General features: G+C 37.9%; 1 protein-coding gene across 3 annotated transcripts in view; it reads left to right on the forward strand.

Moving 5' to 3' along the window:
• Positions 1 to 15,998, forward strand: part of LOC117908866 (CCR4-NOT transcription complex subunit 9) — a 35,962-nt gene that overhangs the window by 6,968 nt on the left and 12,996 nt on the right. Inside the window, exons 1-4 of one of the 3 annotated variants that reach the window (XM_034822664.1) lie at positions 8,100 to 8,437; positions 12,325 to 12,396; positions 12,958 to 13,047; positions 14,315 to 14,357. In XM_034822664.1, coding sequence (XP_034678555.1) covers positions 8,273 to 8,437; positions 12,325 to 12,396; positions 12,958 to 13,047; positions 14,315 to 14,357 — 370 coding nt within the window. In that variant the 5' untranslated portion in view covers positions 8,100 to 8,272. Of the gene's footprint in view, positions 1 to 8,099; positions 8,438 to 12,209; positions 12,282 to 12,324; positions 12,397 to 12,957; positions 13,048 to 14,314; positions 14,358 to 15,998 lie in introns of those variants that run through there. The other 2 variants (XM_034822663.1, XM_034822662.1) reach the window with 2 other exon arrangements.

Below are 15,998 nucleotides of genomic sequence, written 5' to 3' on the forward strand. Positions count from 1 at the left end.
AAAATTCTGGAATTCCATTCCGTTATTAATTTTTTGGATGGTTTGGAAGGAAAGGAATAGATTAGCCTTTAGGGGGGGGGGGGTCTTAGTAATTCAGAGGTTTAAATATCCTTTTGTTTGTAATATCTGTCCGTCCGTCAAACGAAGGCCCAAGTGGGTCAAAGGGCTGCTCCCAACAGCCCGATCCTGGTGGTAATCAAAGGGAGGGCCCAAAATCGTCAGTAGCCCAAGAGGAGATGGGCTCCCTGTTGCAGTGTCTCGTCCCCAGTCATCTTCTTGCACCAGAGCCGTTCGTTGCGAGGGAGTCTGACGACACAAGGAAGATCCAAGGTGGGGTCAGGCTGACAGAGACGGATAGGGCGCTCGAAGAGGAAGCAATGAGGTATGGAATGGGGTCTAGTTCTTGGGGGAAAAGGGATTTAGGGGATCCTCATCTCAATTCTTTTCTTTTTGATCGGACTCCGGAGGGGGAGTTTTTCGATCATTCTGGGGATTTGGGTGAGGCAGTTCGGGCTGATAATTCATTGTGGCTTACAGTGTATGAGGCTAGTAATGAAAGGATGAATGGCTGCAAGGAATTGGGACTATCCAAAAGCAGTAGTGATAAAGGCAGGGGAATGAATGGGGTTGGGGACATATATGATGCTCAAGTTGAAAGAAGGGAACTGGAGGGCAAATGGGAAGAGAGTGGCTTGGCGAGGTTCAGCCAGTTCCTGGGATTCCCCACGGAGGGGTTGGAGAAGGAAATACTGAATTTTTTGACCAAAATCAGAAAAAGACGGGAGAAAATTCATAGCAAAGAGCTACTGGAAAAGTCTAAATTTGAAAGGGAGCTAAGAAGGTTGGAATGCTCCATAAATTATGAGGGGGGATGAAACAGAAAGGCTCGGTACAGGGCAAAGGGCGCCAAATTGTGATTGTCCAATGAAGGTGAAAATTCTGAGCTGGAATATAAGGGGAGCAAATGATAGCTCCAAAAGAAAAGTGATTAAGACGTTTATAAGAAATCAGAGGGTGGACCTAATTTGTATTCAGGAGACAAAAATGCAAGTTATGACGGATAGCATAGCGAGAAGTTTAGGCTCTGGGAGATTCCTAGATTGGAAAGCTGTGAATGCAGAGGGGGCTTCGGGAGCAATTTTTATATGTTGGGATAAGAGGACTTTGGACACTATAGATTGGGAGGAGGGACAGTTCACATTATCTTGCAGATTCCGGAACGTTGAAAATGGGATTGTCTGGGTGTTTACGGGAGTATATGACCCGTTCTCTAAAGTGGAAAGGGATGCGTTATGGGAAGAGTTTGGGGCAATTAGAGGGTTGTGGGAAGACCCCTGGTGTGTAAGGGGGATTTTAACATTACTTTGTTTCCGAGGGAAAGGAGTAGACAAAGAAGAATTAGCTCAGCAATGAGGAAATTTGCTGAAACTGTGAATGATCTTGGGCTGGTGGATCTTCCTCTTCAGGGGGGAGAATGTACTTGGAATGGGGGCCAGAATAATCTGACCTGGGCTCGTTTGGACAGATTTCTGGTGACTCCTTGCTGGATAGACCAATTCAGTGGGATTAATCAATGTAGACTACCCCGTCCGGTATCTGATCATTTCCCAATAATGTTAGTGGGGGGTGGGATAAGACGTGGGCCGATTCCATTCAGATTTGAAAACATGTGGCTTAAGGTTGAGGGTTTCAAAGAGCTGGTGCGCAGCTGGTGGCAAGGAATTGATGTAAGGGGCAGTGCTAGTTACAAGTTGGCTACCAAGATGAAGGAAATAAAAAAGAAGCTGAAAGTCTGGAATAGGGAAGTCTTCGGCAAGCTGGAGAGCAATAAATCTGAAGCCTTGCAGCAGGTGGAATTCTGGGATAGGGAGGAAGACGAGAGAGTTCTGACTGTGGAGGAAACAGAGTTGAAGAAAGAGGCAAAAGAAAATTACAGAATATGGGTGATGATGGAGGAAACTCACTGGAGACAACTCTCAAGAGAAATATGGCTAAAGGAGGGGGATAGAAACACGGGGTTCTTTCATCGTATGGCAAGTGCTCACCGTAGAAATAATTCTCTGGAGAGAATTAAGATCAATGGGGAATGGCTTCTAGAGGAGCAGGAAATTAGGGAAGGAATTGCTAATGCGTTTAAAAATTTTCTATCAGAAGATACGGGGTGGAAGGCAGATATTGGGAGAATTCAGCTTGAACAGATCAGCCATCAAGAGGCTGAGAATCTGGAGAGGCCCTTTTCAGAGGAAGAAATCCATGCGACCCTGATGGAGATGAATGAGGATAAAGCCTCTGGCCCGGATGACTTTACTCTGGCCTTTTGGCAAAGCTGTTGGGAGTTTATCAAGGAGGAGATTCTAGAAATGTTCAAGGAATTCTACGAACATAGCTCTTTCCTCAAGAGCCTCAACAATACTTTCTTGGTGTTGATTCCCAAGAAAAGTGGGGCTGAGGACCTAGGAGACTTTAGACCCATTAGTCTACTTGGGGGGTTGTACAAGTTATTGGCTAAAGTGCTAGCTAACAGACTGAAGACAGTTGTTGGAAAGGTGGTCTCTACTTCTCAGAATGCCTTTGTGAGAGGAAAACAAATTCTTGATGCCTCCTTAATTGCAAATGAAGTGATAGACTCGTGGCAGAAACGAAAAGAAAAGGGTCTTATATGTAAGTTGGATATAGAAAAAGCTTATGATCGTATCAACTGGAAGTTTCTGTTGAAGGTGTTGCAAAAAATGGGTTTTGGGCCAAAGTGGGTGGGGTGGATGTGGAGCTGCTTATCCTCAGCCAAATTTTCAGTGTTGGTTAACGGTGTGCCTGCAGGTTTCTTTCCTAGCACTAAAGGTCTTAGACAAGGAGATCCCCTGTCTCCTTATCTCTTTGTTATGGGGATGGAAGTGTTAGATGTTCTTATTAGGAGAGCTGTGGAGGGGGGCTTCTTATCAGGGTGTAATATAAGGGGTGGCAGTGAACCCTCTATGATCATATCTCACTTGTTTTTTGCTGACGATACAATTATATTCTGTGAGGCCAGAAAGGAGCATTTAACCATTTAAGTTGGATTTTATTCTGGTTTGAAGCGGCGTCAGGCCTAAGGATTAATTTAGCCAAGAGTGAAATCATTCCAGTTGGAGAAGTGGTGGAGATGGAGGAGTTGGCTATTGAGCTAGGTTGCAGGGTGGGGTCCTTACCTTCTCAGTACTTGGGTCTTCCCTTAGGGGCTCCTAATAAAGCGCCCTATATGTGGGATGGGGTGGAAGAGAGAGTCAGGAGGAGACTAGCTCTTTGGAAAAGACAATATATTTCTAAAGGGGGAAGAGTCACTTTAATAAAGAGTACTTTGGCTAGCATGCCAATCTACCAAATGTCTATCTTCAGAATGCCCAAGATTGTTGCTAGAAGACTTGAGAAAGTGCAAAGGGATTTCTTGTGGGGAGGGGGAAATATGGAGGGGAAAATTCATTTGGTAAATTGGGAGGTGGTATGCATAGACAAGGATAAAGGTGGGCTAGGCCTTAGAAAGCTAGCCATGTTGAACAAAGCTCTGCTTGGTAAGTGGATATGGAGATTTGCTTGTGACAAAGATAATCTTTGGAAACAAGTGATCAAGGTGAAGTATGGGCAGGAGGATTTTGGGTGGAGGCCAAAGAAGGCTAATGGGGCAGTGGGAGTAGGGGTTTGGAAAGAGATTTGGAAAGAATCTGATTGGTGTTGGAATAACATGACTTTCAGAGTAGGGAAGGGCAACATGATCAAATTTTGGATAGATGTGTGGTGTACAGAGTCAGCGCTGTCCCATTGTTTCCCTCATCTCTTTGGTATGACGGTCCAAAGGAATACAACGGTTGAGGAAATGTGGGATCAAAACTCGGGACAAGGAAATTGGAATCTAAATTTTTTGAGGGATTTCAATGATTGGGAGATGGAGTTGGTTGGGGATTTTCTACATATATTGAGGGGTCACAAGCCCTCTCTGGAGGAAGATTCAGTCCTGTGGAGGAAAGGAAAAAGAGGTCAGTTCAGGGTCAAGGAAGCGTATAGTTTGTTGGCGAGGTCTGCTGATACAGGTTTTCCTTCTAGGAGCATTTGGGTGGCAAGGGTGCCAACTAAAGTTGCTTTTTTTGCGTGGGAGGCAACTTGGGGGAAGGTGCTCACTTTGGATAGACTTCAAAGAAGAAGGCTTCAACTTCCAAATCGCTGCTTCCTGTGTGGTTGTGAGGAAGAAAGTGTAAATCATATCCTTATTCATTGTACAGTGGTTAGAGCTCTATGGGATATTGTTTTTGGTTTAGTTGATGTGAAATGAGTTTTTCCAAAAAGTGTAAAGGAGGTCTTAGCTAGCTGGAGGGGCTCGTTTGTGGGAAAGAAAAGGAAAAAGATTTGGGACGCCATTCCGTTGTGTATTTTTTGGACGGTGTGGAAGGAGAGGAATAGATTAACTTTTAGGGGAGGTGTGTTGAATGTGCAGAAGTTAAAGAATTTTTTTGTTTGTAATCTATGGAGTTGGGCCAAATTGTATGTAGGTGAGGGGGCGTTCTCCCTTATAGGTTTCCTAGAGTGGATAGCTTCCATTTAAAGGGAGGTGATTCTTTTGTTGTTGTTTTTTGAGGCCTTAGCTGCCTTGTATACTCCCTGTATACCTTGTGGCGTTGTGCCTTTTGAATGAATATCCTTTACTTATCAAAAAAAAAAAAAAAAAAATATCTAGGGTTGGGCTAAATTGTATATGGAAGAGGAGCCGCATTCCCTTTTAGATTTCCTGGAGTGGATTGCCTCCAGTTGAGGGGTGGTTTGTTTTTTTGGTCTTTTTGCTTGTTTTGGCCTTTGCTGCCTTGTATACGTCCTGTATACGTTGAGGTTTTTAGCCTCTTTAATGAATTGTGCTTGCTTATAAAAAAAAAAAAAAAGTAATGCATGCAACTTGCCACAAAACTATCCCTCTCTTAAATAAACCAAAACCATTGTAATTGATGGACAACATGTCGGAAATGCTCATCGGGGGAACTCAATCCGTCTTGGCTAACTGAAATAATCTTTGTCATAACCCTATCGTTAAAGAACAATGTAGGAAAAAATGATCTGCTGATTCTCCATGCCTCATGCACAACTTACAAATATTAAGACTAAGAGCTTTGTAGGGTCTTCTCAATTGTAGCAAGTCATTAGTATTTACTTTCTTGTGTGCCACCAACCAGACAAAGGACTTGACTTTGAAAGGGACTTGAGAATTCCAAACGAACTTAGTAGGGAAAACTGGAGGAGAGCCAGAACATTGGGATAAGGTTAGAAAGAAAGATTTGACTGTAAAAGCCCTGAAGAAGATAAAGACCAGGATTTCACATCTGAAACCAAAGATGACAAATGTAAACAATCAAGTGACCGCATGAGGCCTTCTAAATCTTCTATCTCAGAATCGGATAGGTTGCGACAAAAATTAAAGTTCCAAGATAAGGGACGAGTAGTTCTGATAATTGAAGAAATAGGAATATTTTTATCCGTGACTACTCTAAATAGTCGTGGATATTGGGATCCCAAAGGTTGGTCCCCCCACCACAAGTCTTCCCATAACCGAATTCTTTCCCCATCTCCTACCTCAAACCGAGTAAACTTGTAAAACTCCTAAAAGACTTGTGCAATAGCCTTCCAAGGACAACGATGTGACCATCTGACTATAGTGTTGGCATCCCAACCATTAGAGTGTGATATTTAATATATAAGCTTACAATTATATACAACAACAAAAAGAAAGAATAAGGAAAGACTTGGAAACTACCATATTAAAGATTCCTACAAATTAGGGATTATATACACAAATAGACCCAAATATATATTACAACTGTGGAAGATATACGACCGTGTATACAACTATAATAATCTTCAAATACAACTGTGTATATGACTATAACAAGTTGTACTAATCTTCAACAGATATTATTCATTCCCAACTTGATAATGATTTCTTGAGACCGGACATTGGCTAATCCTTTTGTTAAGACATCGACTAATTGACTTCCAGTGGACACATATGGTGTGCAGGTTAAGCCACCGTCCAACTTTTCCTTAATTAAATGTCAGCCTACTTCCCCATGTTTGGTTATGTGATGTTGTACCAGGTTATGTGCAATGTTGATGGCTGACTTATTGTCGCAATAAAGTCTCATCGATGTCTCCCACTTAATCTTCAAGTCCTCCAGGATAATCTTGAGCTAGAGCAACTCATAGATTCCTTAAGCCATTGCACGAAACTCTGCTTCTACATTAGATCTTGCAACAATGTTCTGTTTCTTACTACTCCTCCAAGTTATCAAGTTCCCTCCAAGAAAAGTATAATATCTTGTAGTAAACCTTCAATCAACAACTGATCTTGCATAATTTGCATCAGTATAAGCCTCCAGTGATAGCTCAGTGCTTTTCTTAAACAAAATTCTTTTCCTTGGAGTTGCTTACAGGTACTGTAGGATTCTATATACAACTTGGAGATGAACTTTCTTTGGGTTATGCATAAATTGACTCACAAGGCTGACTGCATAGGCTATGTTTGGTCCCGTATGTGAGAGGTAGATTAGCTTGCCAAAAAATCTTTGGTACATACCTTTGTTTATAGCCACATCCTTACTTGCTTCTCTAAGCTTGTGATTTAGATCAATAGGTGTATTAGTCGATTTACATCTTGTTTTTCCTATCTCCTGCAATAAGTCAAAAACATACTTCTGCTGGGAGAAAAATACCCTTTTTTGAGTAAGCCACTTCAATTCCCAAGAAATACTTTAGTCTTCCAAGCTCCTTTATTTTGAACTCTTTTGCTAAACACCAGTTCAATGCTTCTCTTTCTTCAAGATCATTTCCGGTCACTATTATATCATCCACATAAACCATTATGACAGTTACTCCCCCTAAGGCCGAGTGTTTAACAAATAAGGTGTGGTCATTGTGGCTTTGTTTGTAGTCAACAATTGTCATGACTTAGGCAAATCTTCCAAACCAAGCATGTGGAGATGGTTTTAGCCCATACAAAGCTTTCTTCAATTTATATACCTTTTTTCCTTTAAAGTGCATATTAAAACTAGGTGGAAGATCCATAAAAATTTCTTTTTTGAGCTCTCCATGTAAGAACACATTTTTCACATCAAACTGTTGTAATTCATCGTCATATTGGGCAATTAAAGAGGGTAAAACTCTCATAGTGTTCATCTTGGCTACTGGTGCGAAAGTCTCATGGTAATCTATTCCATATATCGAAGTCCTCTTCTCCCTCACACCGATAACATCTACTTGGAAGATACTGACCCCTCCTTTTTAGTTAATCTAGAGTTTGAATTTTTTCCTAATCTGCTTCCCAAGCAAAAAAGTTGACTCTCATCAACACCTATGGGTTCCACAGAATGCTTGTGGGGAATCCTTTTGGGAAGCAACAGGCTAAGGAGGCATAGTAAGATTTAATTGAAAAGGTGTCCCCTTTGATAACCGCCAAACCATAACATCCTCTACGCCTTCTCTAACCACTTGCCCTTGCAACCTTTTAAGCAACTCTTCCACCTCTTCCAATTCCCAATCGTTTATCTATCTTGTGAACATTGGATTCCAACAACTTGCTTCCCCAATCCATTCACGCATATGATCTACCTAGGTTTCTTTATTAGTGGTTATTGAGAACAACTTATGAAAAGTCACACCCAAGGGTTCCTCCCCACACCACCTATCCTTCCAAAACCTTACCCTCCTACCATTTAAAATAGAAACTATAATTAATGTTTAACTTATTCATGACCTGCAAAAGGAAGAAGATATCATAGATGTAATTTATTTATTATTGTGCAAGGATATGGTATGGTTTGAGTGACAATTTCTTAAACTTATCCACTTTATACCATTTTTTTTATTCGTATGAATAAATACAATTCTTTCTTAACTATTTTTAATTTATTATTTAAGTTGCAATGGGAAAAAAGGGGTAACAATATAACATTAATTTAACTAACATGTAGTACTAGCCGGTGACTCAAAATGTGACCCTAAGCTTGTAGTGCCATCTCTCCACGCGATTATGAGGTGCGTCAGATGCAAACCAATGAAAAGAAAATAGTGTGCCTCGAGGGTTTGACACCTCCACCCATGAGACACACACGTGGAGCTCAGTCTTTTGCTCGTCTACAAATGGAACCTCTTTCTCTCTCTTGAAAGAAATAACAAAGTAGAACCGGTGAGAAAGTGAAGGAAAGTTCGAGAAATAGAGAAAGAAAGAGAGAGAGAAGGGCCTTCGATCTCTACATCCCCGACCATGTCGCTATCCATGAATGCCCCCTTTGGAGGTTCAAGTTCTTCGGTGGTGAGCCCTACCGAAGCTCAGATGAACAAGGATCAGAAGATGGCATCTGCTGAGAGTTTGGTTCTTGAACTTATCAACCCTGATCTTCGTGAAAATGCTTTGCTTGAACTCTCTAAGGTAGGATCATTCTCTAGATTCTGATTCAAATGACATCGTTCTGTTTTGGTTTGATTTTCTTTATTATTTTTGTATGTTAAGGTTTGTTTGGTTGCTGAGAAATTGGGGGGCATTGAATGATAATTAAGATTCCTAATGGAAGGTGTGGTTGAAATAGTTGTGGTGTGATTCCAATTTCTTTTCTTCTCAGCAGTGAAACTGGACATTCAGCTTTGAATCTCTAAAGGGGATTTTGGTTTAGAAACTGTATTAATCATGGAAAGAAAATTTTTTTAAATGTTAATTTTGTTGTTTTTGTCTTTAATTATTAAATAGCTATGTTTAGTAGATGAGATACTTTGGGTGCAGAGAAAAACCAAGGCAAAGGTAAAAAAAGGAATTTTGAGTCTTGTGTGCTTTGTTGTATTAATTTCCAAAGAAAAGGAAACATATGAATGAAGCTAAATAGTTGTTAGACTCGACTGAATGGAGATCTTTAGTCTTCCTATTACCAGGCAAAATTTTAAGATTCCAAATGCTAGTTTCTTTCTCTTTCCCCAGTAAAAATGTGAAGTATTTGGTGAAGCATTTTAAGCATGCTTTTATATGTTTTATGTTGGTGGAAAAATATGTGTTTGGAAGGGTTTTTTTTTCCCCTTTTTTTTGGAGTTGAATTAAATTATTCTTTTGTTTTTCCAGTTAGTCTTTTGTTTTTTCGGAATCAGAGGAGCCTCCAATGGGGCACCTATTACCTTTGATTTTGTATTGTTTTGTTCTTAAGTTTTGGGAACTCACAGCAGCATAAATGACATGCAAACTGGTAAAATAGGCACACATTGTTGGTTGTGGCTTTTGAAGTTACATGTGATCTCTGCTATTTGATTTTTGATGGTTTTACCTCGGTTAAATGAATTCATGAGCACAAAAAATTGTGATGATGCATTGTTAATGGGTTATGGATTATGGTGCGGTTTTTGTCCATTACTTTGAGAATTCTAGCAAGGTTTCCTGTGAGCTTATTGGACGAGAATGGTAAAATGAGCTGGCTGCTACTCTTGAAATGGTAAGGATAGGATATCTGGAATAGGATATCAAAAGGCATTTATTCTGATGGGTGGCAGGGGGTTTCCTCCTTGTCCAAAATTCTACACTAGATGAAGGGCTTTACCAGTGGTTGCACCTCTACTTTCATGTATTATTCAGTTTTGTGGCTGTAATTGCCCATGTTTTGTGCAGGTTCTATGTACATTTGCCAGTAGGCTTTGAGTATCCATTCCACAAGTCCTGTTTTCTTCCATCACTATCAATTGGATTGTTTTGTGCAATTATTGTGCCATTTTTTAACCTTTTATCCCTCCCTGATTTGGGGCTTTGATTAACTCTTGCTTCTTCTTGCGTAGTGTCTCAGTTCTCTCGTTGTGATCGATTTAGGCCATTCATTTTCCAAGTTTGTTCCACTGATTTCCTTATATTGTTTGAAAAATTCTTTTGGTTGCACAGGTTTGGCTGCATGGATTGTTGTGGCCTTCTTGTTGCCTCGCAGATTTTTCTTTTGCTCTTCATTTTAGCATTTTTTTGCATATTGTATACACCATTGTGCATTTGTCACATTCAGAAAACTGTTTCCTTGTCAGTGCCTTGCTACCTAGATTTGGTTTAATTGGAATGCTTTTGGTACCTAACAAAATAATTGGTCTCCCCATGTTAACATGCCTTGCCCTAATTGTATTGATAGCATCAGTTTTTCCCTTGTGAATAATGAAAGACATTGAAAATGGGTTACGTGGTGCATATGTATATATAAACACCAAAAAGAGCACCAGTGATGATCACCAAAAAGGAAAAGACTTACAAAATCTTGTATTAGAGATAAAGTTACAATTTGAGGCTCAAGGGAGGCAAAGAGCAAAAAGGGTTAGCACAGATGGCTGTTAACACTGAGTCCATATTTATCTGCTTATTTTACCTATAAAAAAAAAAACCCACTCCATATTCTTCAACCCCTCAAAACATCTTCTATTCTACTCTTTCCAAATAGATTACATCAAGCAAGGAGGTGCCATCCTCCCAAACCTCTGCAAAACTGCTTATATTTCCTTAACTGCATAGGGAGCATGCTCAAAACTCCAAACAAAGAAAACACCAAATACCACAATTGCAGGCTAGTCTGCAATGAATAATAATGTAATTTGCTGGTTCCTTATCCTGCTTAGAAAGGAAACATCAACCAGCTAAGGGTCATCCCTGTTCCTTAAGCTGGTTCAATATGAGGATTTCATCCCAAACTGGCCCTCAAGTCCGAGGATGTTGATGGAATCCAAACCTTCTTCATTTGAAAGGAGCCCTGCTGTACTGAATTGAAGCAGATAAAAAACTGAACCAATAATTTGCCATTCTTTGCTGACCACCAGCCTAGCTTGTCTGAGCAATTACCCTCAAAGTTACAGCCTGAACACACTAATATAATTATGTTAGTGTGCGTGTTAATGTGTAGCGTATATGTGTATGTGCTTGAGATGTTCTCTTGATAGTAGAGAATGGAACACATGTTTTTCAACATTGTGCACTATGGGAATAGCCAATACGGAGAAGTTCAAGCTAAGGCCTTGAACTCATGCTGCTACTCTCAAGGGGTGTGGATCAGGCAGCTATTGCTGCAGGTCAGGTGTTTGAATTTTCTGTATATAACTACATTTACTTTATCACAGTCATCATCCAAGAGTTACTTCACTCAAATGTTCAACACTTCAGGACATTTGCCTAAATGTTGGCATTCTTATATGCTTACTGATGGGTGTATAAGCTATCAACGGCTTATTTGTTTATGGTTGTGTAATAAGTCTTCATTGGCATGTGATGCAGCTGGCTCCATGTACTTGCACAAATATAATGAAATTAAGTAGAATCTGTTTGTTTCGACTGCAAACTAATTATGGAAACACTATGGTATCTTTCTGCTGTTTGTTGTTGTGAACTGTATGACGTAATTCCAAAGGAACAGGAAATTGACTTGTTGGTCCCAAAAATGACTTACAAACAATTCTTCTGGACTTTTCCCAGAAATAAAAACCTTAGAACTTTTATGGATCAGTAAAAGAATGGATTGAAAAAGTTTTGCATGTAAGACTCAAGGTATTGGTTTTGCATGTAAAACCATTATAATGATTCATAATATTTTTATGCTGAAACAAGTGGAGCCCTCTTTTGCCATGTAGACTTACATGAAGTAAAGCTGAGTAGTTAAATCTGCAAATTTATGTATAGGCATAGCCATTATATTGATTTTTTATTTAGTATGCATAAGTTTATTGAGCATTTGAAGTACAATAGAATTTGCAAATAAGTTTAGATACATGTCTAGCACTATTCTCACATCTATATTTGACCTACCTGACTTTATAACTGCTTTAAAATTTCAAAGATTGTTCTATTTTTTTTATTTTTTTTATTTTGACATTCTTAGGTGTTAGCCAATTCAAGATATCTCCTGATACCATTGGGTACATCCAACTTAATTATTTAGAAATCATTCTACAAGGATGGTTATCATGCCTTGAAGCTTGTTCCTTGTAGTCCTTTTCTAATTTTCTTTTTGGGCAAAATCAATACCGGATAGTACTGTTTCTTATTTTCAAAATGAATTTCTAGAGATAAGCGAATGCTTTTGTTTTTTACTGGATAAATTCATATATTCTACTCTCTTTCTTTTCTTAAGTGGTTTTGGTAATACCTTTGGTTCCAGATTTTTGCACTACAATTATAAACTCGTGTCTGCCCTTGATTTTATTTTTAGAACAAGGAATTATTTCAAGATTTGGCTCCTTTCGTGTGGAATTCTTTTGGTACTATTGCTGCACTCATACAGGTATGCCTAATAAACTTGTTTTGGTTTTTTGTTCTTTCTTTAGAAGAGAGAATTATTTCAAGATTTGGCTCCATTATTGTGGAATTCTTTTGGTACTATTGCTGCACTATTGCAGGTATGCTCTATACAGTTCATGACAGTACTTGATTCAGTTTCCTTTTTGCTTGCTATATCATTTAATGTGCTAGCTTCCTTTATTGTGCTTGTACTGTCATAGAATATTTGCTAAGTTGTTGATATCTGGCGTGATTCTGAAATTGTAATCTGAAATAGGTAAGAATGGATATGCATCAGTGGGGAGGGCAGATATGGGAAATAAAGTTAAAGCAATTTTTTATCTGGTTTTAAATTTCTTTGTACTCCTTTAATGCCTCAATAACTTAGAAAATGGTAAAGCTGTGCCCTTGCTTAGGTAGCATTAGGTTAATTCACATGTTTCAATTTTATTTTATTATTATTATCATTATTATTATTATTATTATTATTATTATTATTATTATTATTATTATTATTATTATTATTTGTATTTAAGATGCTCACTCTATCATTGTTTTTTTTTTTTTCCTTGAACTGGAAAGACTCAACTTTGTTTCTAATTTGGAAGTTCTCTTGTTTGTAAGTCAGGTTGGCTATCGAGTTTTCTCTTCATTGACCTTGGAATTCTTATTATGTGCAGGAGATAGTTTCAATTTATCCTGTTCTATCACCACCAAATCTAACTCCAGCACAATCAAATCGGGTCTGCAATGCACTTGCCCTTCTACAGGTCAAATATTTTTTCTTATTAAGTTCCCTGTTATAGCATTTTTGTCAAAAAAAAATTTCCATACATTTTGTTTATGTTGCACTTGTCATTGTAAAGTCAGCTCCTTGAAAAATTGCCCATAAGACTGAAGTGCTGTTGGTTCATTATTGTTTCAATAGAGTCAAATCTGTCAAAATGTTTAATGATTTTGGTCTTCACCTCAAACATGGGGGAGTTAATTGCTTAACATAATTAGTGTCCTATTTGACAACTTTTGACAGTGTGTGTGCCTGTCTGAGTAAGAGAGAGCACTGATCCTTGATGTTGAGGTGATTGGTGGTTCAATTGTGGACATTGGCTGGTGGCAATTGGAGTTGCCAAGTATATCCAAAGTTAACATATATGAGTTTGATAGACTTCTTCTGTGTAGGGTTGTTCTTTGGATATATGAAATCAAACTAAGAATTTAGAACCCCTCCATTCCCAGTGCAATCCTTTGCCACCCGAGACAGACCTCTAGGGCTTGCTATACTTCATTTTGCATTGATATTGGTTTAGCAAATACATCTGAGCCAGAAGCTTAATTTTCTTTTATCAGAGTATACTTGGTTGTAAGCTTAGGATCTTGAGCTGAGTATGGTTAAACTATCTGCCAATCAAAAAAAAAAAAAAAAAAAGTACTATGGTTAAACTATTCCATTCAATGTGGGTGGTTAATTTTAGGCCATGTTTGGTTTCTAGAAAATTCAAGAGTAAGAAAATAGAGAGGAAAAATAGAATGAAAGGAAAATAATGAAGAATAAAAAAATATATGAAGTCAATAAATATTTTAATATCCTATTTCAAATTCATTTCACTTATTTAACTCTTTTACATAAAGATTAAATAATTTGAAAATGCACAAGCTCCTAACTAATTTTAATTATTTTTCATTTTCTTTCATATTTTTCATAGTAAAATAAAAAATGAGAAAATAAATTTCTTTACTATTTTTTTTTCTTTCCTTAGTACTTTCCTGGTACCAAACAAAACCTTAGTGTTTCCTTAACATCTAGAGCAAATATGACTCTGGTACATGTGTTGAGGTTCATTAATCATGTGTGCATTGGTATTCTGCTGTTCTAGTATGATGCTACTTAATACTTTTATTTATTTGCAGTGGAATTACTTGCTTTAACTACAATGAATGAAGGTTACCTAAGTTTTTTACAGTTACCATATTCTTTTCTTCATCATTTTGGAGGCATTACTGATGCTTCTTATATTAATTTTATATTTTTTTTAACAGTGTGTAGCTTCTCATTCAGAAACAAGGATGCTGTTCCTAAATGGTAATTTTCTTTAATTCTGTGCTTCTTTATTTTTTCGATATTTTTCCAAGTTTTTAAAAACATTTTTTGATGGGCAAGTTGTGCAAATCTTTGTTGAATAGTAGTTGAAATCGACAATACTTTTTTACTTCTTTAAATATTTTTCAGCTTCTTGATGATTTTATTGTACTTTTGTTCAAAAAGTGGAATTGTTGTATAGAGAAACATTGGGACTGTTTAAAATTTTGAAATGACTTAGAATTGAAATGTAATCATTGCATTTCATCGAAGCTGGAAGCTTTGTTCCAATTGTTGTATATATTCCAATCCTAGTATATTCTTGAAAGTTTATTATCTCTTAGCTAATCATAGTCTTTGTTTGACTTGGACAGATATTTTGATAAGCAAACAAAATAAATATATTAATAGGGCCTAACAAAAAGTGTATCAAAATATATAGGTTGTAAAAGGACCCCTTCATGAAGATCCCAATCAATCACATGGTTAGGGAACCTCCATCTATGTACATCTTAACCTTCAATAAAAGGTTACAAAGAAACATGAATTTTAGTGTTTGATCAAACATTTCTTTGCTTGGAAGCGATCTTTGGTTCCTCTCTTTCCATAATGGCCAAAACACTCACAATGAGATAACCCTCTAGACCTTCCATTTTTTACCCATAAAAGAACCATGCCACTGTAAAAGGGTTTCTCTCACCAAACTTGACAGTTACCCGTGCAACCTTGAAGAAGGAAAATATAAAATTCCATAATTCAAACTCTAGCACAAAGTAGAAGGATGCAATCTATTTACTCTTTGTCTTCCGTACAGAGGAAACACTCATTCACCAAAGACCATCCTCTCCTTTGCAGCTGATGCAAAGTCAAAACCTTTCTCCAAGAAGCTTCCCATGCAAAGAAACCTACTTTAGTTGGAGCCATCAAATTCCAAACAGCTCTCATAGGGACCTACTTCTGCTCTTTCCTACCGTAAAAAAGTGTAGAAGGATGTGACTAAAAATTTACCCTTCTCTGCATCCATCCATTTCAACCCATCTTTCTCATCCCTTCTCATAGCCTTACCTTGAAGCCTTAAAAGGAAGACATTAAACCTTTCTACCTCTGAATCATTTAAATTCCTTGAAAAGTGAGGGTTCCAATGCCCTCCCTCTCGTTGTTGATCACAAATGTCCACCAACCAAGGACTCTTTGTCAAAGCTATGGGATATGAAGAGGGAAAAGACTCTTAAAAGTTGAATCACCACACTAGTTATCTTTCCAAAATTTCACCCTTCTACCATTTTTGATGTTGAATGAGATTTTGTTGTTAATATTCCCCCAACCTCTCCTAATGGTCTTCCACAACCTAACCCCAAAGAGGGGAAAGACTCTTTCAGATGGATATGCTAATTATTTTTCTCTACTTTGATCCATCTGAGGTCATATATGTTGTTTAAGTCATAGCTCACTGTGTCTTTGTCTTGGCCAACATTCTTTACTATTCATAATTGTTTAGATCCTTCAAGTTGTATAAGACTTTAACCAATGTAATATGCTGCTTATGCCCCATCAGGACTTAAGCTGTGAATGTCAATTTCACTTATTCCTTCTTTTTTTTTTCAATTGTTTCATTAATGGTAACAAACTAGGATATATATATAT

The sequence above is a fragment of the Vitis riparia genome, chromosome 19, assembly GCF_004353265.1.
Source record: "Vitis riparia cultivar Riparia Gloire de Montpellier isolate 1030 chromosome 19, EGFV_Vit.rip_1.0, whole genome shotgun sequence".
NCBI classification, from domain to species: Eukaryota; Viridiplantae; Streptophyta; class Magnoliopsida; order Vitales; family Vitaceae; genus Vitis; species Vitis riparia.